Here is a 25,046-nt window from a genome sequence, read left to right as displayed (position 1 = left end):
TTTAATAATCACGATTTTTCTGGTTCTCCGCTTAGTATGAATTTAAAAATACAAACGATAAAACGATAAGACCTTTAATACAGATGTTGCCAAATGTGTGTATTTGTATTTATATGCTATCGAATATGTGATTAACACTAATAAACTAACGACAAATACAATGAAGTTCCAACTATGTGTTACTCGCGATGTTAAGAAGCACAAAGGCGCATGGAAGTTGCAGTATGTTGGTAACGAATAGTACAATGCAAAAAGCATTAGTCATTTGCCAACGTGCAATTGTAATTTAGCAACATGAATGTACTTGCGGACATTCCCTTTCATATTAAAGTATGGATTATTCCAACGTTTGAGTAAACGGGATATTCGTGACCTTAATAACAGCTGTTTTTAACCATTACTAATTAGTTGTCGTTGCAACTGGTATGTTATGTTATTTTGAAATTATTATTTTTGGGACAATGGTTGTGCAACATTGTGCAAAAGTGTTTTGACAACACCAGTCTAAACATTAACTGGAGTTTCAATTTTGTCAACTTACGATACCGTCGCCCCCCCCCCTGCATTCAGTTGTAAAAGTTGTAAAATAAGTACATTGTATTTTAATAGTTCTATGTAACAGTGTTGTGCTCTTAAGGCATATACAAATGTTTGAGTTTATTAAGATCACACAAACATAATGGATCTTTCAAGTTTTTTTTTACAAGTACTAAATCCATGAAGACTTCGTGAATGTAAATATACTGAATGATAAATAGGCTTACAGCTATATATTGAATTCTTTGGAATGAGGGAGACCGTCGTTACGCACAGCTATACGGGAAGAACAATAATATGATAAATAAAAGCAACCAAAACAAAGAAAAAGTCATCTATTTATAAAATCCGGGTATTCAGTCACTTAGAAATAGTTCTGATAAACATAGTGACTTCCGTCATGTCAATTGCTTGTACGCGGAATTGCGCGCTGAGTAAAATCTGATGCAGACAACAATCAGAATCCAGAGCATAATGACGCAAACAAGTCCGACAAGCCCGAGTAAAATGAGCATTAGGTTCGTCGTGATACCATGGCAATCGATTTCGTCGGACCCGTCGTAACACTGATCGCGGCCATCGCAGACGCCATTTTTGTCGATGCATTGTCCATTGATACACGTAAATATGTCGAAGCATGTGAGGTTGTGCATCTTGCAGTTGCTCTCGTCTGATTTGTCTTGGCATACGGCTTTTCCGTCGCAGACGAGATTTTTGTCCAAGCAATCGCCGCTCGTTTTGCACTTGAACTGGCCCGAGCAGTCCGCACGGTGGAAAAAGTCTGATACAATTAGACATATTTGGGTTTGATAAGTGATGATTTTGATTTTGTAGATAAAACAAATGTATGCTATTTAAACAAAAAACCAGAGCATACATTACTGTAGCGTGTCCTGTAAAACATGTAAAATCAAGAAAACGTTGTTTGATAGCACATCAAATGTGCTCAATATAAATGACTTAAAAAGACCCAGTCTTACGTGCAAGCTATACGGAATATTAACCAATTTTGATCAAAGAATAAGATCGTTATCACCTCATATAATAACTTTTCAGAATGATTTATTAAGTTGTAAAACGGGAGATCACTTATACAAGACGTTGTTAAACATGTCACTCGATACTCATTCAATTCTGATATTGGTTAACGTTGACCACGCCCATTCCGAAGAGTTCCATGCTACAGCTGTTTGCTGTGTTTCAACCATTACGACAAAATTTAGCGTTTAAGGCAACGCAAAATGACAACTTGAATTTTAAGGTTTAAATCAAAGCTATTTAATATGCACTTTTTTGTTTTTATGTCTTAAAGCGAGATTATACGATTTTGTCAAATGTCAATTAATTTATATAAAATGTGTTAAAACGTATAATATATATATATATATATATATATATATATATATATATATATATATATATATATATATATATATATATATATATATATATATATATATATATATATTTATATATTTATATATATATATATATATATATATATATATATATATATATATATATCTATATATATATATATATATATATATATATTTATATATATATATATATAATACGTTTTAACACATTTTATTGATATAAATTTAAATAAATGTTAAGAAGAACATGTGACGAAAAATGCGAAATAAGCGAAATATATATATAATACGTTTTAACACATTTTATTAATATAAATTTAAATAAATGTTAAGAAGAACATGTGACGAAAAATGCGAAATAAGCCAGATATTTAATTCTGAAATCGAAAAAGGCTGTACAGTCTTATTCGTCAGCATGGACATAATCATGCATGTACGATGTGAATCTAAACTAAGTTTAACGGTTCATTTTAAGTTTTTGCAACGATATCTATTCATACGACACACGAACACTAACTCTGGTCGGACGTTAATTTGTATTTGCTGCATTTTATGAAATTCGTCTCTAATGTATAATTTTAATTGCCTATATTTTATCAATATATTACAATTTATCACATATAAACAAATCGTATAATCTCGCTTTAATAGAAAATAACAGCTTTTAATTTATCAAGAGATATGCGCGCACATCGGTGATTATCCAATACGTACCATTTCTCACAGACAATACGTACCATTTCTCACAGACGTCAAGACCAGTTTCAGCTCTCCGTGTGTAGTCCGGTCGCGTGCCGTCTGCAGACGAACCGTGATGGCGTTACCGGACGACATGTAAACAGTTTTGGCGGGAAGTCTGCAGCCGCAAATCCCCCCTTTTTCTAAAATTCATGTTTTCGTTAGCAATTCATTTGCCACTAGGCTTAACAAAATGTAGTTTGTGTAAAGCATAGTGATAGAATAAACCGCGCTAATACAATGACTCAGTGCTACTTTAGCAGATGTAACGTCTTTCATGCACAATGGATAGTCTCTGAACTAATAGTATTAAGAAATGATACCAAAATTGGATCAATATCAAATCCATCTCAATACATATATATTCAACCTGCCAAGGCACAAATAAAAGGCAAATATTATTAAATATACCCGACCTGATAACATCTTCGAAATGTCCGAGGAATTCCCGTCAAATATATCCAGTCTGTTGAGATAGCATGCAGCGGACGACACATTTGAAATCTCCGTCCCGAGTTTGAAGAGCGTGGCGATTAAAAGATGGTCGTCTGCAGTCACTATGGTGACGGAGCAGTTCTGGCATTTCGGTATGATCTTGTGCTGATGGCTTGAAACGGAAAGAACCATAGACCCGTTTAACGATTTCGTCTGCGAGCAGTGTTTCGTGATGTCAACTTAAATGAATATTGACGAGGGTGAGTTAAGTATCATTTCCTTATTACAATAATGATGATGATGATATAAAAATAATATATGCATCATGAACAAGAATATTAAAAATCAATTAAATGTAAGTATATAAACTCGCGAAATACAGTGTACATGCATATATATTCTTTTTAATCCACTTACAGCCTTCAAGAATCGCTAGGCATGTCGAATCGTCCTGGGAAAATACTCGTCCACTCTGCAGACACATGCTCAAAGTAAATATAAAAATAAGCGACCAAACAGAAAGCTCCATTGAAATAATATGTTTTAACAATATATAAAATCCTAGGTCTAAATGGTTCTCTGCACACGCCTGAACTGGCAATACAGTTTTGGCATACTAATAAGTGTGTTAACATGTAAATGCGGCAAAATCTGAATTTGACGACATTATTTACATATATTTGCATATTATTTTAAAGATATTTGTTGATGATTACCAACAATCAGTTCCGAAATAACAATCTCTTGTCTCAGTTTGCTTTGTTGGCGCACCGGAACGTTGTAATTGTTATACGCATTTATCTGCGAGCCGTTGTGAAACAGATTGGTTAATAACGAATAATTACCGAGATTGGTTAATAACGAATAATTACCGACAGTTCAGTTGTTAACGCAATAAATGTGTGCTAAGTGTATGGTATGCCAAAATCTAAATGTGTTCGTGATTTAATATTGAGATGTAACCGTATGTTATAACGTGTTATGTCTGAGAAAGTGCTACTATCAAACCAAACGTCACATAGTGGTTTATATAAATTAATTTTTTATCTCGTTCTTAGCAAAAGCCTAAAGCGCAGATAAAATAATGTTTTACCGATTATAAAACTATCAATAAAACATATCTCGTTCGTTTCTACAATACGTATTCTTTTGTTTGGCATGCACATGTTTTTATAAATATTTTGAAGTAATTGAAATTTAGTGTTATGCAATTTATTTACACGACACAGAATTTTTAATAGTTGAACATTTCATATATTGCCCTCAATATCATTGTAAACATATGCATGAGCCGCATATTGCACAGGCTTTCCCATCGTGGCAAATGATTTTAAGCTATTTTGTCATATTTTAAAATTAATAAAACTTGTTAAATCCCATTCTGGTGATTGCTGATACATTTATACGGTAAATTGTTGTTTCAATTTGTGTTACCTTTAACCTCAGCCTCATCAAAAATATAAAGAGTAACAGTTTGTTATCCATTTGATTTTCACGAACATCTTTTATGGTAGACATTTATACTATAATTATAGTTCATTGTAACACGTGTTGTTCCTTCTCTTAGACGCCTTTGTAGAAACGTGTGTTCATATAAGTTCCATTAATTAAAAGGCTACTTCGAATGCGATTTATAGCATCTTATGCCCCAAAATATCTATGCTTAACCCCTAGGTTAATGATACAATATATACACATTTTATACTTATTACGACATTCGACATTGTGAGAATATCCTTCGACCCCATTGCGACAGGCACTAGTTATGTCTTAAAGTATGTGTATTTGGAAAGCCAAAGGGGACCCCCGCTAAAATACATATAATTATATAGTAATTATCGGGATTTTCATTTTTCGCGGAACTTTCATGTAGGAATCTCGGGAATCCATATTTTCGCGGAATAGTGCAAATCATCATAGAAAAAAGCGGGTTCAAAAATTGCGCGGAACGTTCATTCCTCATCTTCGCGAACTGTGCAAAAATCGCGCGGAACTGTCGTATCTTCCTCGGAACAATTGTCGATTAAACACCGTACAAAACACCGTACAAAAAGCGGGGTCTAAAAATCGCGCGGAACTTTCATCTTCCGTCGGAATAATTAGACATTGAACTTATGTACAAAAGTCGGGTTGCTATGTAAATTGCGGGTTGCTAATCAAAAATCGCGCGGAAGATTCGTTACTCCGCGCGATTTTTTAAAGCATTGAATTATTGCACGAAATTCGTGTTGCTATGTGGTTACGCGATAAAATTTGATTGGTTCCGACACCTAGAAAGAACCAATCAAAACTCGCGTCTTATCCAGCATTCATGCAGTCATCATGATGACGGCTGTTTCACATTAACACAAAACCTTGTAAGGGCGAAAGCGTAATCAATTTTGATGACATTAGCCATGAGGTTAGTATTTAACATACATGAATTATGAACTTTAATGCAATTAAAAAAGCTCAAGAGTATCGAGTGTTGTTTTCACGGTTTGTCGATATGCAAACGTCTCTGATAAAACATAAACACCCGCATAAACACGTCATATGTCGTCAAATAATGAAATATAGTGTTTTTGGGTAAGAAACATCTTCCCTTAAGCTCAGTAAGTAGAGAGCCAAGTTATTGTTATGGCAGTCGTGTGCTCTAGTCCAGCACCGTATACATCTTCAATTAAAAAGAAAAAGAATAAGGCTTACAGGCAATTCATCCCAAAGGCAACTCGTACCTTGGTCAACTCGTACCCATTTTTAGCTCGGCGTTTTCGGAGAAAAACCCGGGGTATTGTCATAGCCAGCTCGTCGTCCGCCGTCCGCCGTATGCGTTGTGCTAAAACCTTAGCATTGGCTCTAAAATCAAAGTGCTCCACCTACAACTTTGAAATTTCATATGTAGATGCACCTTGAGTTCTACACGCCACACCCATTTTGGGTCACTAGGTCAAAGGTCAAGGTCATAGTGACCTCTAATATAAAACTTAAACATAGGCTCTAAAATCAAAGTGCTTCCACCTACAACTTTGAAACTTCATATGTAGATGCACCTTGATGAGTTCTACACGCCACACCCATTTTTGGGGCACTAGGTCAAAGGTCAAGGTCACTGTGACCTCTACTATAAAACTTTACCATTGGCTCTAAAATCAAAGTGCTTCCACCTACAACTTTGAAACTTCATATGTAGATGCATGTTGATGAGTTCTACACGCTACACCTATTTTGGGGTCACTAGGTCAAGGTCATTGTGACCTCTAAAAAAAAAATCTGACAAGCACCCATAGCCGAGCGTGGCACCCGTTATGCGGTGCTCTTGTTGTCAACTCGAACCTCATTCAAACTATTTAACTTGTTTCATTTGTCTTATTTTGTCACAAATGTCAAATCCTTGAAAGACATCAACCACAAGTGTCAATTTTTATCAACACTTTCCCTGCTTATATATATCTGCAGCAGACAACTTGCGTGAGCAATGCTTAGATAATTTAAGTGGAAACATCAAGAGGAAAATAAAAATTGTCTCTATGCGTTTGACTTATAAGCTAGCCATCCTACACCTATTTCTGTATATCGGGTACGGGTTTAGTTCGGGTAGGTACAAGTTTACTAAAAAACAGGTACGAGTTGACCACAATGGGTAGGTGTTTACCACGGAACAATTTGATCGGCATGCAGAACAAGATTATTGATTATTATATTTAACTGTCATACAAATCTGAAAGATAACACAATGTATTACAAACACAATGACTGTCAAGACATTCTTAACTCTTACAGTTAACATATAACAGGTGTACACGTCTAATATACTGACCAAATAAAATAACTCAAGATTCACACCAGATACGACACAGTTTCAAAACTCGACATTTTGTCTGCATGGCACGCAAATTTAGTCCAAAAAAATTGATTTAACCAGTGAATTCTGAGCTATATTTCTTAAAGCAGAATGCACATTATGTCTTAAGTGTTTTACGGCTAATTTCTGGTATGAACTATCTTCACACAAAGCATCTCGTAAACCTTCAGATATCAAAAGCAGAATGCAAATAATGAGTATAATGTTCTGTATTGTAGAAGAAATACATGTAGTAAAATAATATGATAGTATCAAAAATGGTTTTTGTATTTTATAGCTGTAGCAGTGTTCCCAACTTGAACATCATCTACTGTGTACATACCCGAGGCAGAGCCAGCTTGCCCATCTGACATCTGTTGTGGACAACCGAGTCAGAGCCAGCTTGCACGTCATCTGTTGTGGACATCCGTGTTAGAGCCAGCTTGCACGTCCTCTATTGTCGAAATCGGTGTTAGTGCTAGCTTGCACATCCTCTGTTGTGAACATCCGTGTTAGAGCCAGCTTGCACGTCATATGTTTAGGACATCAGTCAGAGATAGATTGCAGTTTATTTACTTGTGGACATTAGTCAGAGCCAGCAAGGACAATCTCTGTTGTGGATATCTGTCTTAGAGCTTGCACGTCATCGGTTGTTCACATCCTTATAATAACCAGCTTGCACATCATCTGATGTGAAAATCTGAGTCAGAGCCAGCTTGCACATCATCCGTTGTGAACATCTCTGTATGATTTTACTCTTTGCTTAGATTGACACTGTGACTTTAGTGTAATACGTTGCAACCTTAAGCTATTCCTATTGTTGAATAAAAATATTGTGTCATTAAAGTATATTTTGTTGGATAATTTGTATGTTGAGTTGTATTGTTTGGTCATTGCAAAGTAACAAGTTATTTTAAGACAAGAAAAAGCTCATCGTTCATCATGTATTTATATTAAAATTCTTGAATGTTAGTGAAGGTACAGTTCAAATAATTTAAAGCAATTGTAATAGGATTGCTTGTGTTTCATTGCACAGTCAATACCATCTTGTCTTTATGCTGACATATAGAACAAATAAATAGTAAACTGTCGTTTTATATGCTATGGGATTGTTTATCAAGACTTGTATTTTCAGATGACAAAATTGCCATAATTTTTCTCTTTATATTTTATTCCTGCTATAAAATGGTTGATGCAATAAAGTTTAGTCTTCAATGACTTGTGTTTCTTGTAAAGTTGTAATATTATTTGTAAGCAAATTTGGCTGTAGTATTAGATGCATGCTGTACAAGATATTGTAGATCAACATTATATTGTTTTAGTATGAATAGATAATTTAAGTTGCACAGCCATTAATTTTGCCTTCCACCATCTCCAATTTTGGTTAGACAGTTGCAAGTTACTTGCATTAGTATGAACATCGGTTCAATTAAAGCCAGGCTGTATTGATAAAAGAAAAAGATAATTTGGTTTCATGGGGATTCAAACCAGGGTCTTTTAGAGTAAACTTCTTTACCACTTTGCTATTCTTTGAAATGAAATAATTACATACCAAATTTATAGGTGCTATGGAACTTTGATTTGAACCAAAGTCTTAAATGACTTAAGTATAATTGCTGTTGTGTTATTATTAACCTTTTCCTGCTCTGAGGCAATTTTAAAATTTCTACATGCAAACATCATAAAACCAGAACAGCCTGCAAGTAACTCACAAACTGTTCAGGTTTTATGCTGTTTGCTGCTTATCAGTATCCATGGGTCGGAAACAAAGCCTTTAAAACTTTAATATAGTAAGAAAGGTTTTTAATTAAATTTATTCTCGAATGTGTCTAAGTGCGTTTTTGAGTGGTACAGGGTTAAATGTCTCATTTTGTTTTTGATTATCTTTGGTTTATTGAATATATATGAGCCTTGCTCTGTGAAAAAGGGGTTTAATGCATGTGCGTTAAGTATCGTCCCTGATTAGCCTGCGCGGTTTGCCCAGGCTAATCTGGAATGCAAATGCATTAAACCCCTTTTTCACAGAGCGAGGCTCATATGTATTAGACAGTGCATTCAAATACTACAATTTAAATATGAATCTTTTATTTAGTTGCAATACCATAAAGCTAACTATGTTTGCAGTTTTAGTGAAAACACAAACTTTGAATCAAAGAAGCCTATAATGTGTATTACTCATTAAATCAACTTTATTCCTTACACGTGTTCGACTCTGTGACATTATGTTCTGTCAAAGCTTTTTATTGCAAATTCATTAAACATAAATTGGTAACCTTGGGTATCCAAAAGGAATCCAAATTTTACTAGCCATAGACTTTCCAAAATGCAATTGTTTCTGAGAAGTATTTTTCTCTAGAAGGTGGCAAAACTCTTAAGCAATTCCTTTTTGGGCTAATGGTAAGGCTAATGCGTGTAACACCCATTGACATATTATTAAATATACATTGCAAGGTCATTGTTCACAAAACTGATCATGATATAACATGATGCAGCATTTTGTACTATATCAAATTAAATGTTGCTGAAAACAGTAGAATATTAAAATTATGGACATTTTATTCTGTTAATATTGCTATCTTTCTAACAAAACAAATCAACTAAGCATGCTTAACAATAGCAGTACTCTTTTGACTTTTAATTATCTTTTCCAGTCTTTATATCTTTACAAAATTCATTGTCCCACTAACACCATCCTATAAAACAGGTTATGGCTTCCAATTGTTAATCAACTATAATACATGAACAAAGGCACAACTATCGCAGTATCTTTTGCAAATGATACAAATGTCCATGGCCTCGATATGGAACAAAAAGCAAGATTTCTTGTCAGGCGGTAAGCTGAATCCTCGAGAACATTCGAAAGATTGTCCATTTAATGCGCCACTAGGCCGTTCCTATTTAAATGGGCATCATGCACAGAACTTGGCCATCCAGGGCATATGTCCAAACATATCAAGTTACTGTCACAGACTGCTTGAAGAACTAAACTGCTGATAAACAAGGACCTATGCTCAGATGTTAAAGCAGGACATGCACTGTGGGTTCCATCAACAGTCCAATCATTCTACATCATTGATAAAATCCATAGGCAATGATCTTCAGCTCATGACGAGATTCTGGAAATCTGATGTACTGCTCCATCATTGCTGACAAGACTACATGTTGAAATGACTGTGTAATGTTGAGTCCCTGAAATACAAAAGTATAATTCATGCTAGAGTTTAGCCATATTAATTATGCTTGATTGCATTGAAAGCTTTAGGCTTATTAAGCCATTCTAGAGTCCGTTTTCTGGAAATAATCAGTACTTTGTATATATGAAGATAAAGAGAACGCTAATAAACAGGGTTGAACCCAAAATGTTCCCATCACTAGGTGAACACCATATCCACTATGCCAGCCTGAAAAAGTAATGAATAAATGAAGTGAAGCTTCTAAGTTATGTCTCATTTGATTGTTAACAAGAGCACCGCCCTGCGGGTTCAGACCTCTCATCTATTTTTTTTAAAGGTGAAGGGACCTATCTCAATACTTCAATCACAAAGGAGGGAGAGGTGGGGTGGAGAAGGGTGTATAGTGTGGTGGTGTGGTCATTTATTACATAATCTTCCAAAAATGAAAAAAATAATAAAAATAAATATTTGTGTTTTTTAGCAATGTTTAAAAAAAAGGGCGGGGGTATAGTGTGAGGGTGTGGTCATTTATTAGATGATCTTTCAAAATAAAAAAAGTACTTTTTTCTTAAGGGGGGGGGGACGTGGGGGATGATTTGGGTGGAGTCTATTGTGGTATGTCAGGTAAGAGTTGCTTTGTAACGCTTGTAAAGAAGTTATGGAAATTTTAGCAAAATTTAATAATTTCACCTTGAGAGTCATGGTCATTCAAAGGTCAAGGTAAAATTCAACTTGCCAGGTACAGTAACTTATGATAGCATGACAGTATTTGAAGTTTGAAAGCAATAACCTTGATACTTGAGAAGAAAAGTAAATCAAAGCTTAAAATTTAACCATATATTCAAAGTTACTGGGATGACACTTTTCGCACATGCATTAAGCCCAGTTTTCTCAGAACGCGGCTCATTTAATTAACGATTGTCAACATTATGCATATTATCGGATAGTTTTACACAATATTAAAAAAGTACAAATACAAACCTGGTAATACATGTAAATGATCGTATGCAATAAAGTTATTGATCCCAAACTGATCTATATCCGAATTATCTGCGAATCCATCGAGTAGAAACAATAACTAACAAATTCGTTCTGCCATCTTGAAACGTTATTCTTACTGAACGTTTGTACTGATTGTGTTGCATTAAATTTTGTTACATAGTTTATGATTGGTTATTTCTAAGTATCGGATCCAATCAAATTTTTCGGGTAACTAAGGATTCTAACACCTAACAACCCGAGATTTGTACAGTAATTCAATGCTTAATTTTCGCGGACGATATTGGTGTTCCGCGCTTTTTGGATCTGGTATTTACTGGATTTTCTCTCTTTAATAGACTTCTTAAAATAGCATTCTACAATCTCTGCGCGATTTTATACACTACTATTTGTACAGAGTAGATAATATTAAGGTTTCGCGCGATTAATTGAGCCCGCTTTTTCTACAGGGTTGAACGATAATTGTTCCGACGGAAAATATTTGAAAGTTCCGCGCTTTTTCGATTTCGATTTGTATGTAGTGTTTTATGGCCATGCTGGCATTGGTTTTTCGCGGAAAGTGAAAGTTCCGCGAAAAATGAAAATCCCGATATTTACTATATAAGTATATGTATTTTAGCGGGGGTCCCCTTTGGCTTTCCATAGAAAACAAATATTGAAATGCTTAGGCTATGAAGAAAAATAAACGGGTTTAAGGGATTAAATGTACAGTAGTGAATATTTTTGATGGATTACTCAGATATTTTATATGATCTAGGATTATTTCAGAATGATACTGTAGGTAAGTATGTGTGACTGGACATTTTTAATAAAAAAAATTATATACTCGCATTTTGTCGTTTTTACATTGATTTTACAAATCTGCGTTTGGTACGCCTCATAACAAGATTTGAGACTAGAAGACCATGGGTTAGCTGTAAATCGAAGGAAATACTGGATGGATTGGATGGACTCATGCTTATCAATTTTTATGACCATTCAATCTGTGAATATTTCGACTTGTATGGTCATGAAAAAATATCATCGCAATGTCAATATTTGTTGGATTTTTGCATGATAAGTATGATTTTTAGATTTCTCATCAAATACACATTCAATCGTAAACTTAAATCATGAAGTATAAACATTTTCAATGTGCTTTTCTGTCATTCCTGCCAGGGAGCCGTTTCATCAACGATTTACGACTAGTTGTTAATTACGATTTACATAAATCACGATGTTTCAATGAATTTGCGTTTCATCAAGAAAATCGTAAATTAAAATTACATAAATTTCATACATAAATATACGACTGGGTAAGGGCACCCGTAAATAAACGTAATGGCGGTCGTTTTTCTAATCGACGATGACAGGAGACAAATAATACCAATGCCAAGGCTTTTTTAGTGATAGAATTGTTCTCGAAAACACAAGAGATGAGAAAATTGTTTCGAGATATCGTCTAAGTAGGGGCGGTGCAGAGCGTGTGTTGGTTTTGATCGGTCACCCACTTGCCGACGATCTCATATTTATCCCGTCACGCAGGTATGTAAATAGGGTGAAGAAACCTCTGACTTCAACAATTATAATTATAAAATTGAATGGATGTTCAAACAGCAAATAAGTAGAATTTAACCCAAAAACGTTAGAGTAGTTATCCTTTCGGCTAAAACACGGTATTGGTGCTGATTGGCTTTTTTTATGTTATATCCATGGCTAAGAAAAAATATACAAGATAGGAATTAATTCTAAAGGTCCACTACACTGGCATGTACCCATCTTACTTTCCTGAAAATTTCAAGAGGCTAGTGCTACACGTTCTTGAGATATACCTTGAAACATGCTCTAAAAATGGCATTTTTTTAGCGGTATGCAGTCTCACTCGAAAAAATCTATTGATTTAAATGAGAAATGCTCTTGATATCAGCAACAAATAATGCAAACATTGGTATAATCATACACATACTTGTATCCGGTACGATTTGCTGCTTGAATTAATGAAATAGGTAAAATATTATGGATTTTATAAGTAAAATACTACCAGCAGGGATTTTGTTTCAACACTAAAATTCAAACATATACTTATTGTTATACTCCAATTATTGGTACAAAATTTCAGTAAATTAAACTTGTATTAACATAAAAAATTCAGTTACATGTATATATTAGGATAAGTACAAAACCCATTCAAACTACTAGATAAGCCGGGGTTTTAGCAATAATGATAGTTCATTGGTAAATCTTTTTATTTAAAATTTTGTAGTGTCTGTAACCATTGAAAGTTTTATGTGGCAATAGTTTAAATACTACATTTGCTAATGTGTATTCATGTCATGTCTAAGTTGGCTGAAATTTGCCTTGCTAAAATATTATCATTATTGAAAAAATACTACTTAGAAAAAGTTACAGACACTACAAAAATGTGTAAAAAAGATGGGAAACAAATCCCTGTTATATTTCTCATAAATATTTTGTTTTACTCATGAGAAAGTTCCATCTTTTATGTTGGAATGTTACATCATACATTGTGCAATAGATTAATGTGCAAAAAAAGGTAATGCAAGACTTCTTGGGATGAAATATTGTAAGCATTCTTGTGGAATTATTTTATGAACAATTTATTTAGGAACAATATAACCTGATATTCTTTTTCTAAAATGATTTATCTAAATATGTCTTCGTTCTTTACGAAGATACAACCCTTTAATATGGAGAGAAGACAAGAACAAAGCTCTTGAAATGACTCAGGTATGTATTTACCATTTTGATTGTGCTACGCTAAAATTCGTAGTGTCTGTAACCACTAACTTCCTTCTGTAAACCTTAAACCTTTTTTGTTATATGTGAGTAAAATGAAACAAAATTGTATTTTGTATTACATTGCTGATGTCTAAGGTGCATTATTTAGAAATATATGTCTGAAATTTGAAATATTTATCATAATAATACCCGGGTACATGTAATTATACTTAAGAGTACCCAGGGTACGTGTAAGTAGTACCCAAGCCTACAATGACCAATCGAGCTTCAATAAGTGTATAGTATGGATGAGTAAAGTAGATGGTGCCTTTTGTATTTAATGTTTGCAGAAAAATCGCCATTATTGTTTTTATATTGTTTTCATTTGCGTAAAATAAAATTATTTGTTAAATTTAATTCTGCAGTGCTATAAATGTGCACCCCATCCAAAGTTTTTATTTCTAAATATTGATGTGGCTTTTCTTAAATTAACTTCTTTTCATGCATTCGTCCCCTTCTTTTGTGTTTGTAATGAGAACATGACCACTCTCATGTAAATGCATTCTTTATATTTTTATAGATTTTGGCATCATTGAGGTATATGCCTTGAGAGATTTTACTCTGAAGGATTCCATGCCATTAATGTGCAGGCTGTTGTTGACGTCAACATGAGGTAAATGTAAATACAGTATTATGATTCATTACCTTATCATTAAATTAGATATTAAAGCAGAGAAATACCATAACAGGTTCAACTTACTAAGCGTTATGCTTATCATCCTTGACATCAAATAATGATTATTTATGTACATGCGCAAAAATCATTAACTACCATAATCGACACCATGAGCATGGTGTAATCCGGCTTCTGTTCTTTAATGGGTATTAGCCAATGCAGCTATCTGTATTATCTTGAAATATTGTCTTAAGTTACATTTATTTAATCTACGATAACTAAAATATACTTCAGCTAGGTTGGTTAAGCTTATTGAGATGCAATCCTTAATCCAACAACATTACCTATGGACTGCTGTTTCATCATAGACAAAGCAACTTTTCAATAAAATAGTTTAATTTACAGCGCTATCAGAGCAACAATGATGCGGGTCATCTGCTGGGAGATAGTGGGTATCCGTTAAGGACTTACCTGATGACCCCTTTACCTCACCCCCAATGCTGCGGAACAGGCCTAAAATGAACATCTATGTAGACGGTCAAGATTTTGGTAATATATCATGTAAATTGTGAAATATAAGTCTTATTAGTGCGAGATCAACTGACCACACAATATTTAAATAAACTATTGTTACCAATCTCTTTCTTATGCCTCACAGTGTCTTAAATCAAAGGTAACTTCTAAAGCTTGATAAGGTACATCTTTAAATATCAAATGTTGAATTTATATGTAAATCAATTTTAATTATAAATGAGGGTTGTTTGCGTGTATGTACGTGATGTTTCATAAAACAAATTCCGTTTAAATAAACTGATGTTTTTATTCATTTTATTTTAAATCTTGAATATTCATTTTGCTTATACCATATGTATGAACGTATTTTTGTGTCCCCCACCACTAAAGTGGCGGACATATTGTTTTTGCCCTGTCTGTCTGTTTGCCCCAACTTTAACATTTTGCAATAACTTTTGCTATATAGAATTAGCAACTTCATATTTGGCATGCATGTGTATCTCATGGAGCTGCAAATTTTGAGTGGTAAAAGGTCAAGGTGACCCTTCAAGGTCAAAGGTAAAAAAAACTAAATCAAAGCGGCACAGAAGGGGACATAGTGTTTCTGACAAACACATTTCTTGTTTACTAGTGCATTTAAATTAAATTGAGTATAAATGGTGAATACAGACACAAATATTGTGTTTTGTAGGCTTTATATTATATATAGTATACTACATAATATTGAAATTAAATAAGCCTGTGGAATCAGCGCAATTTAGTAACTTAAGACAAATATCTATGTTAAAGAAATACTTTTTCTATTTTTTAGATGTCAGCATGTCACTGATGGATGCTTGCCTTTCAAGCCCAATAAGTGATGTGAACAAGCAACTGTTTCCATGCGTCTGCCGTCTGCATAACCTGTGTCTTGAACGTTCCTCTGATAAAGGATTCGGTTTGAGACGTGATGGAAATGGAAGTAATTAACAACACACCAGTACAGGGAGCAGCATTTAATAAGAGACAGCAGCTGATCAAACTGTTTGATAAAAATGTTTTAAATTAGTACAATTGATGTAGTTATTAATGTTATTAAGTGATGGATGGCTCGAGTCTTCTCTGAATGGGCAGGCTATACTTCTCAGTCGAATGGCTTAAAGTTGTGTCATCGCTGATTTGGAAGGATTGGTATTCATGGTGGTCTAGCCAAATTTTAGTTACAAAAGCTGATGTTTGCATGTTTTATAATTTTTAATGCATAATTTGGCTAATATTTACTTCAAGGTTATAGGTTTGTGAAACATACAAATGCCAAAGTTCTGAGTACCAATAAATAAGTTATTTGTTAGATATTACCAAGTGCTTGATTTAATAATAATTTTAAAAGGGCCTTTTCACAGATTTTGGCAGATATTAAAGTTTTTCATTAAATGCTTTTTATTGATAAATTTAAACATTGGATCTAAAAAGCTCCAGTAAAAAAACAAGAATAAAATTAAAGAAAGAAAAAAAGTAACCCTCAACTGGGCTCAAACCGCTGACCTCTGGAGTAAAAGTCTTACACTTAGACCAATCTGCCATCCGTGCTCATACAATGAGTGATGTATTTTATAATTTATATAAGCAATCCTCGTCGTGTCACAAAATATAACGACAACAACAGAACTCTCGAATTTGTTCAATTGTATCACGCTGCAACGCTTTAAAATTTTCAGGTTTTTTAATCGTCAAAAGATGCATATTATGGATATTTTAGAGCATGGTAAATGTTCAGTATAACTGTTTCCTCACAAATATCATGACTTAACGAAAATTTGCGAAGCTGAAACATTTACCCAAATGTGGATTGGTCCCTTAAATATTTAACAATTATCTGAGCTCCAGAAAAAATCATATATACTGAAGGTGTTTTTCCCCATGAACAATGTTTCAAGTGATATTTTAGCCACTGATCGTTAGCTCTAATTGGTGTTCTCTGACTGTACTGAAAATTCTCAAAGCCACATTAAAAAAAGTGGGCTTTTAAAATCATTTTTACTTAATTATATAAAATGTGCTGTCTATAAATACGGATGATAGTGTCACGAAAAACTAGAAGTTTACCGGTATACAAGATCTTTGCCAAATGTATTTACTTAAATATATATCTTTTGTTATGCTCTGTTCAATAATTAAGTCTTCATCTACCGTTAAAATATGTTGTTTACCTGTGCAATTGTTTTGTATTTTCATAGACATTTTTATCATAATAATGTTTACTGTTTTTGATAACAGTTGCAATGACACTACTATTCAATGAATAAAACATTAAGAACATTAACATTTATTTATTTTTATTTAGAAAGTACAATATACCAACAGGGCATGGTGTTATAATTCATATGAAAATTTATATCTCAACAAGAGCACCGCATAACGGGAGCCACGCTCGTCTAAGGGTACAGTTTTGAATAAATTAAAGCTTGTCAGAATATTTTTTTAGAGGTCACAGTGACCTTGACCTTTGACCTAGTGACCCCAAAATGGGTATGGCGTGTAGAACTCATCAAGGTGCATCTACATATGAAGTTTCAAAGTTGTAGGTGGAAGCACTTTGATTTTAGTGCCAATGTTAAGGTTTTAGCACAACGTGGACGACACGAGGAGCTGGCTATGATAATACCTCGGATTTTCTCCGAAAACGCCGAGCTAATTATGTGTTATAATAAGCTTGATAACATCACTGAACATCATCACATGTAAAACCAATTAAAAGTTCCAGAAACAATTGAGCAATTTGAAATTTCATTTTGTTTAAAGAGAAAGCAGCTCCTCTTGAGTTTTGCTAATGTCCCTCAGAATGGCATTTCTTTCCCTTGACGAAATCAACATCACTCGAGTTTTAGTCACACTGTTGCTACATTCTTCACATGTGGCTGCAAGTAAATAAAGTTACTAGTTTATATATTTAACAAAACTATGTATTAACTACAACATATGGCACTTTCATGTATCAGACATGTGTGGTTGTAAAAAATAACACAAACCAGTCATAATAAGACAGCATGACCTGTTATTAATTCTGAAAGTTAGTTTTAGTATTGTGATATTTATCTAGCTTTCTTAATTTAAACTCAAAAGTTGTGTGTGACACTAATGCTCTACAGTCCAATTACTTCTTTCCAAATTCCAAATATGTTGATGTCGAAAAAGAATTTAAAAAAATACAAGTCGGTTAATAAGTTTATTTAAAAAATGCAGCAACACCCCACTTATAACAGAGTAAAATGAGAAAAAACAACAACATAGAAAACATAAATTGTTGCATTTGTATTGTAGGAAATAATAAGCAGTCAGCTTTACTATAATTTATAGAAAAAACTAATAACTACTATTTGTTGCTTCTGGCTTCCGTTCTCTGTTTTATGATTTAACACAGTTGGTTGACCCACCTTCTGTTTGAGTTTTGACAACCCTGTTCTCTGTACATTGAATTGGTGCATCATGTTCAGGTCTTTCAGCCAGTGATAACATTTTGTTTCCTGGAAAAACAAAGAAATGAAAACTCTATTTGTGATTGTTACATGTGACACAGTTTTGCAGCAACAACATAATAAATCTAGGTTGATTTACATCTTGTAAATCACCAATTTAATAAATTATTGTTGATGACAATATAATAATAATAAAGAAAGGCAAATAGCATTCCTACTGATATGACAGTTTTAAGTACTGTAGAGGGGGTGTTCATAATTCCGAACAGCGCCTAATTCCGAACGAAAATTTAAACATTTAAAAACAATATAATTCAAGCATGAACTCTGACATATGACATCATATTTATGACATCATAAATTAACTCATTCCGTTTCGTCTATATGTTTTGTCATGTGAATCTAATACCTTATTGAAATAAAATATTAGATAATTGAAAAAAAAAATGCTGACATGACAAACTTTCAATGAATGATGTCTTGTTGAATTGTTCAAGTTATTGTCAGCCTGAATTCCCTTGGCATAAATAAATGAATATTATTTAACTGTTCATTGATCTAAAACACAGTCGCCTTGCTGCATAGAAAGAACAAAACACGTACTTTTCATTTTACAATTCATGACTAACAAAATATGCGATAAATAATCTACATTCATGTTCATGACCAACAAGTTGTCAACTCACATTTCAACCGTCGCCTTTCAGTTTCAAAATAACTCCTTTTTGCCTCCTTACGCAATAAGAGTGGCTGCCAAACAGCAGACGGTAGCCTTCCACACATCGGTGTACAAGAATAGTCGTTGCCGACATATTCCAATGTTTGTTTTTGTTTCAGTTCACAACTAGCATTGTTATGCGATATATTCCGGGTGTGACCCCTTATGTACCATTCCCTTTATGTACCAGTCCCTTTATGTACCACTTTGAGACTTTATGTACCACCTATATATTATGAAGGTGTTGTTCATTCATTCATAGCAGTGTGAATGGGCATTAATAAGTGTTGATCGAGTTAAATTTGAGTAAATCAAATATTGTCTACTATAACATTGCAATTCATTGTACTGAATCATTTATTTCTTGCGATCAGGAAAGTTGACAATTTGGAAAAAAAAGTTCAATAAAACTGATTAACTTAGTAACTCAGTTCTTACTAAGTAAAATATTGCTGAATTATATGTTATATCTATTTTGTTATTGCAATTCATAATGTAATGTTAAGAACCAAAAAAAAGTTAAATAAAACAAGCTATGACTTTGACTGTTGTGGATAATTAAATTAATGTTGTGGGGTCAAGCGATTGACTGTCAGTTGAGGTTTAGATGTTGAGCTGTGCGGACGTGTTCATAGGAGCTGCTGTCAACAAAAAACGTGAGTACAAACTTTTTTCGTTTTACTGTTTGAAGCGGAGTTGTGTGATGATGTATGATGGTTTAAATGCGTTGGGTAGAAATTAATTAGTACTGGTATACAGTGTCGATATTTTGTGAAGAGTGATGATGGTGCATGATGGTTGTACATAAAATGCTTCGAAATTTTATCTATTCAATGATTGTATACTATGCATGTTTTGATTAAGTTCGTTTCAGATATGACATGAGATGAAGACCTGACATTTGAACAGAGCTGGTTAACGGAAAGGTAAGTTTGTTTCATTTCACTATGAACACTTGTATTTTGACAAAAGAAGAGATAAAGTGAGTTACTTCATCATCATGGTTTCATTTAGTGTATAACACATGAACAGAGGAAAACCTATTTTTGCTCGCTTTTCGTGTACTCTATTTTGGATGATGAGTATGTCAGTAACTCAAATCGTACGGCTAGTAAAGTATGGACATGAATGCTTTGTTTAGATTTTCAGATGTTTGCTGGCAGTTCAAGTCTGGCAGCTGGAGTGAACAGTCTTTTTTTCTGGAGCTAATTCATTGCTGGAAGGTAAGTAACTATGTTTGTTTTGAATTGCATGTTTTCATATATTTCAGACTTTCAAACAGAGATGTCATGGTGACTGGAGTTGAGGACAGGGCTGAAAAAAGTGAAAGCTAAGTACGTTTGACTGAATGTTTATTCTATGCATGTTTTGCTTTAATACATTTCAGGAGTGCTTATGCATTGATGATCTGACAGTTGGAGTGAACAGTGGAGCCAAGCAGTCTTGAATTTGGAGCTTCTCAACAAGCCTTGAGTGAATAAGATTTTCAACTGCTGTGAAACAACTCAACAGAAAGTAGGTAAGCATTGAATGAATGCACTTGAGTTGTACAATTTGATGTGATGCTTTGCTCTGTTTCAGATTCAAGTTCCTGGTGTAGACAGAGAAATGTGTTTCAAGAAGGAATTCCACTACTGTGACTCAACTCTACAGAAGCAAGGTGAGTAGAAACAAAATTTTGGTTTAATTTAACTCATGTGTTTTGCACTGCATGATATTTTTCAGGCCTCTCATGCAGTGAGGGGAAATAAGATGATTTCAAGAAAGAATCACTGCTGCAACTCAGGTCTATAAACAAGGTAAGTGTTTACTATATTGTATACAAAATGTTTCTCTGTTTTACTCTGTTTCAGGTTTTCGTTGGCGGCGATGGCGGACGTGGCGGTGTTGTATTTGCATTCGCAAGCGGCGGCAGGGGCGGTGGCGGCGGTGGTTGCGAGAGCGGCGGTTGCGGCGGCGGTGTTGGCGGTGGCGGTGGCGGTGGTGGCGGTGGTGGCGGTGGTGGCGGAGGCTGATGGGGGCGTTAGAAGGGCAAGGCTTTAATGTTCAGCGGATACGCATAGATTATTGGGCGAATAAAAACATGATATATATATATATATATATATATATATATATATATATATATATATATATATATATATACATCTAGGAATGTTGGGCGCACGATAGCTTTTTCCTCATCCAATTATTTCTTGCACTCAGCATTACATGATGTACACTGACATAGGAGTGTACAGGATGAGGATAGGTTTGTTCCACTCACGTACTGTGAAAATTAAAGGGCTTCAACAAATGAATATGTTCGAGTTAGTTTGCTGGCTGGCAATCCTTCTTCTTAGAGGAGGCGATGTCCATCTAAATCCTGGACCCGACAGCTCCCTTGATATGTCATCCTCTTCTTCGGGTACATCTTTCTCATCTTCAATAAATGATGCATTTGCCCATAATCTAAAAATTGTTCATTACAACGTTCAGAGCTTCCTCGCCAAGAAAGATATTCCGTATGCCGATCTCAACAATTTTGATATTATAGTGTTTACTGAAACTTGGCTTAGCTCAACAGTTGACACTGTCGACCTACTTTTCCCTTCTTATCATAAGCCGTTCAGACGGGATAGAAGAAACGATCCTAATGGAGGTATTCTAGTATACGTAAAATCCGATCTCTTTGCCATTGAGCGACCTGACCTACAAAATGATGATCTAGAATGTCTATGGGTCGAACTACGTATAAAAGGAAGGCGTCTTTTATCTGGCTCTTTCTACAGACCACCAAACTCTTTTCCTTATCTATTAGAATGCATAAACGATTCGATCTCACTAGCCGTTGACACCGGTATTGAGAACATTGTTATTACAGGTGATTTTAATCTTGACATGAATAAACCACAGTGCAGGATCAAAATGGACTCCCTTCTTTTACAGTATAATCTCACACAGATTATTAAAGAACCCACTCATTTTACTGAAACCTCGAATTCCATTCTTGACCTTTTTATAGTAACATCTTCCTTAAAAGTGCTAAAAAGCGGCGTTGGAGAACCCTTTCTTAACCAGCAACTTCGATTTCATTGCCCAGTCTACTGCGTCATAAACTTCAATAGAATAGCTGGATCTAATTTTAAACGTAAAATATGGCGATATAAAGATGGGGACTACACTAATCTAAGACAACTTGTGCAGAATTTCGATTGGAACAGTTGTTGTGATAATAATATTGACATATATACTTCAAATTTCACACGTCAACTTATCAGTCTCTGCGAAGTTACAATCCCGAACAAAATAGTTACAATAAGAACAGCCGATCCTCCATGGCTACATACTAATATTCGTAAGGAAATCCGACGCCGCAAACGAGCATACAAAAAAGCCAAGGTTACCAATTTAGACCGACACTGGCACATCTTTCGCCAACAACGTAATATTGTTAACAACCTTGTCAGATCAGCGAAAAAAGTGCACTTTGAAAATCTCGCTAAACTTATACGTGAAAATCAACACTCATCATCCGACTTCTGGAAAATAATAAAAAAATTCACAAATAAAAACACCACACAAAACGAGTTACCTCCCTTAATTCATAATGGTACCATATATGAGTCACCTCTTGATAAAGCAAATATTCTTAATTCATTCTTCCAATCTCAATCTACTTTAACTACACCAAGTACGCATATGCACAACCTACATTCTCAACAGCCAGATTGCCCCGTCTTTGAAGATCTCATTATTTCCCGTCAAGATGTCTTGGATTCCATTAAAGTTATGAAAACGGGAAAGGCATCAGGTCCAGACCAAATAACTAGTCAAGTTCTAAAGCAAATTGCATCTGAGATTGCAGGTCCACTACAAAATCTTTTCAATTTTTCTATTAGTAATGGTAGGGTCCCACGGAGCTGGAAAGAAGCAATTGTTTGTGCACTTCACAAAAAGTCTGATCCTCAGGATGTTGAAAATTACAGACCGATCTCCCTTTTAAGTGTTTTAAGTAAATGTCTCGAGAGAATTCTCCACAAATATATTTTTAATCATTTAAGGGCTATTGAATTTATAACCCCATCTCAATCAGGATTCATTCCAAAAGATTCCACTGTCAACCAATTAGTCTCTGTGTATCACTCCTTTTGTAAGGCCCTTGACGAAGGTAAAGAGGTTCGAGCCGTTTTTTGCGACATTTCGAAGGCCTTCTACAGAGTATGGCATGAAGGACTTATCCACAAGCTCCGATTTAATGGTATCTCGGGCAATCTTCTATCTTGGTTAAAATACTACTTACATGAGAGGACCCAGTGTGTTGTAATCTCTGGCTGCCAATCTGACCCATTACCCATAAACGCTGGTGTCCCGCAAGGGTCTATATTAGGGCCCCTCCTCTTTCTCATTTATATAAATGACATTGTACGAGATATACACTGTCCAATTCGACTATTTGCAGACGACACCACGCTATATATCATCGTCGACAACCCTGTTGATGCGGCTAATCATCTTAACACTGATCTTGCAAAAATTCATTCCTGGGCTGACAAGTGGTTGGTAACCTTCAATCCATCCAAAACCGAATCCTTAGTTATATCTAGAAAAATCAACCGCCTAATCCATCCCCCTCTCTTTTTCAACGACTGCCAAATCACTGATGTTTCGTCTCACAAGCATCTAGGCTTAACTTTTTCTGATACATGTTCTTGGCATGACCATATTGAATCAGTCAAGAAGAAAGCATGGCAAAGACTCAATGTAATGCGAACGTTCAAGTTTACGCTCGATAGAAAGTCCCTACTATCGATTTACACAACATTTATTAGACCAATTCTTGAATACGCTGATATAGTCTGGGATAACATTAATACACAAGATGAAATAGAACTTGAGAAGATTCAACAGGAAGCAGCAAGGATAATCAGCGGGGGAACACGTTTGGCATCCTTGCAAAACCTTTACAATGAAACTGCTCTCGAACCATTAAAAAATAGGAGAACAAAACATAAACTTACCCAATTCTATAAAATGTATAATTCACTAGCACCCCCATACTTGTGCACACTTATCCCCTCTAGCGTAGGAGAAAGATCTGCTTATCCACTTCGTAACTCTAACAACATTCGCAGTATCCAATGCAAATCACAACTTTTTACACGATCTTTCCTACCATCAACTATAAACTTATGGAACAATTTACTGGAATCGGTGAGAACGGCTCCTTCTCTCTCTGCTTTCAAAGTAAATCTTAGCAAAGATAAGAAAATAATTCCCCAGCATTTCTACGATGGGGAGCGAACATCTAATATTCTACATGCGCGTTTACGAATGCATTGTAGCAGTTTAAATGAACATTCGACTCAAAAAACATTGTACAAAGTCCATATTGTCAATGCGGTGCGATTGAAGACACATATCACTTTTTCTTCAATTGTCCCATTTATACAGAAGAAAGAGTTATCCTTTTTAACAATCTGTCTAGATTCTTACCCATAACTTTGCAACTTCTTCTTTTCGGTGTTAAAGACGGCTCATATGAAGTAAATTCATTAATATTCAAACATGTTCAGTCTTTCATCCGAGATAGTCATAGATTCTAACCCATTTCTATCTCAGGAACAAACCATATTCTGCTAACGATGCCCCGTTCCCGCAACTGCTTCCTTTATTACCGCAACTTCACTTATTCTGAAACTCTACTCTTCCACTGCTATCCCTTTCCTTCTCCACTTATCAGCTCTTATACTATCTACATTACTCTGTTATACTTTTTGTATTATAAGATATATTATTTTTACATTTCTAACCAGTATGCAATTATCTATCACTGTAATATATTGTTCGTAATTTTGACATGTCTTTAAATATTTGTTATACGTTTGGTTGTTTACACCATT

General features: G+C 34.6%; 1 protein-coding gene across 1 annotated transcript; it reads right to left on the bottom strand.

Annotated features, from left to right (window-relative positions):
• Window positions 1–803: 803 nt before the first annotated feature.
• LOC127858521 (suppressor of tumorigenicity 14 protein-like) lies at window positions 804–2,792 on the bottom strand. The gene is made up of 2 exons (XM_052395723.1): window positions 2,654–2,792; window positions 804–1,318 (listed from the first exon to the last, which is right to left on the bottom strand). Exons 1-2 carry the CDS (start codon window positions 2,748–2,750, stop codon window positions 936–938), a joined length of 480 nt encoding a protein of 159 aa, XP_052251683.1. The 5' UTR covers window positions 2,751–2,792; the 3' UTR covers window positions 804–935.
• Between the last annotated feature and the right edge of the window lie 22,254 nt (window positions 2,793–25,046).

Source organism: Dreissena polymorpha, chromosome 14 (assembly GCF_020536995.1).
Source record: "Dreissena polymorpha isolate Duluth1 chromosome 14, UMN_Dpol_1.0, whole genome shotgun sequence".
In the NCBI taxonomy this organism is placed as follows: domain Eukaryota; kingdom Metazoa; phylum Mollusca; class Bivalvia; order Myida; family Dreissenidae; genus Dreissena; species Dreissena polymorpha.
Note: the sequence above shows the minus strand (reverse complement) of the source record. Positions and strands in the feature narration are given on the sequence as shown.

What these genes read in the sequence shown, in the direction of transcription:
- LOC127858521 (XM_052395723.1), bottom strand. Translation starts at nt 2,750, where the DNA reads ATGTCGTCCGGTAACGCCATCACGGTTCGTCTGCAGACGGCACGCGAC. An exon ending in CTTGACGTCTGTGAGAAATG is followed by an intron (nt 1,319 to 2,653) that starts GTACGTATTGTC and finishes TAATTGTATCAG; the next exon opens with ACTTTTTCCACCGTGCGGAC.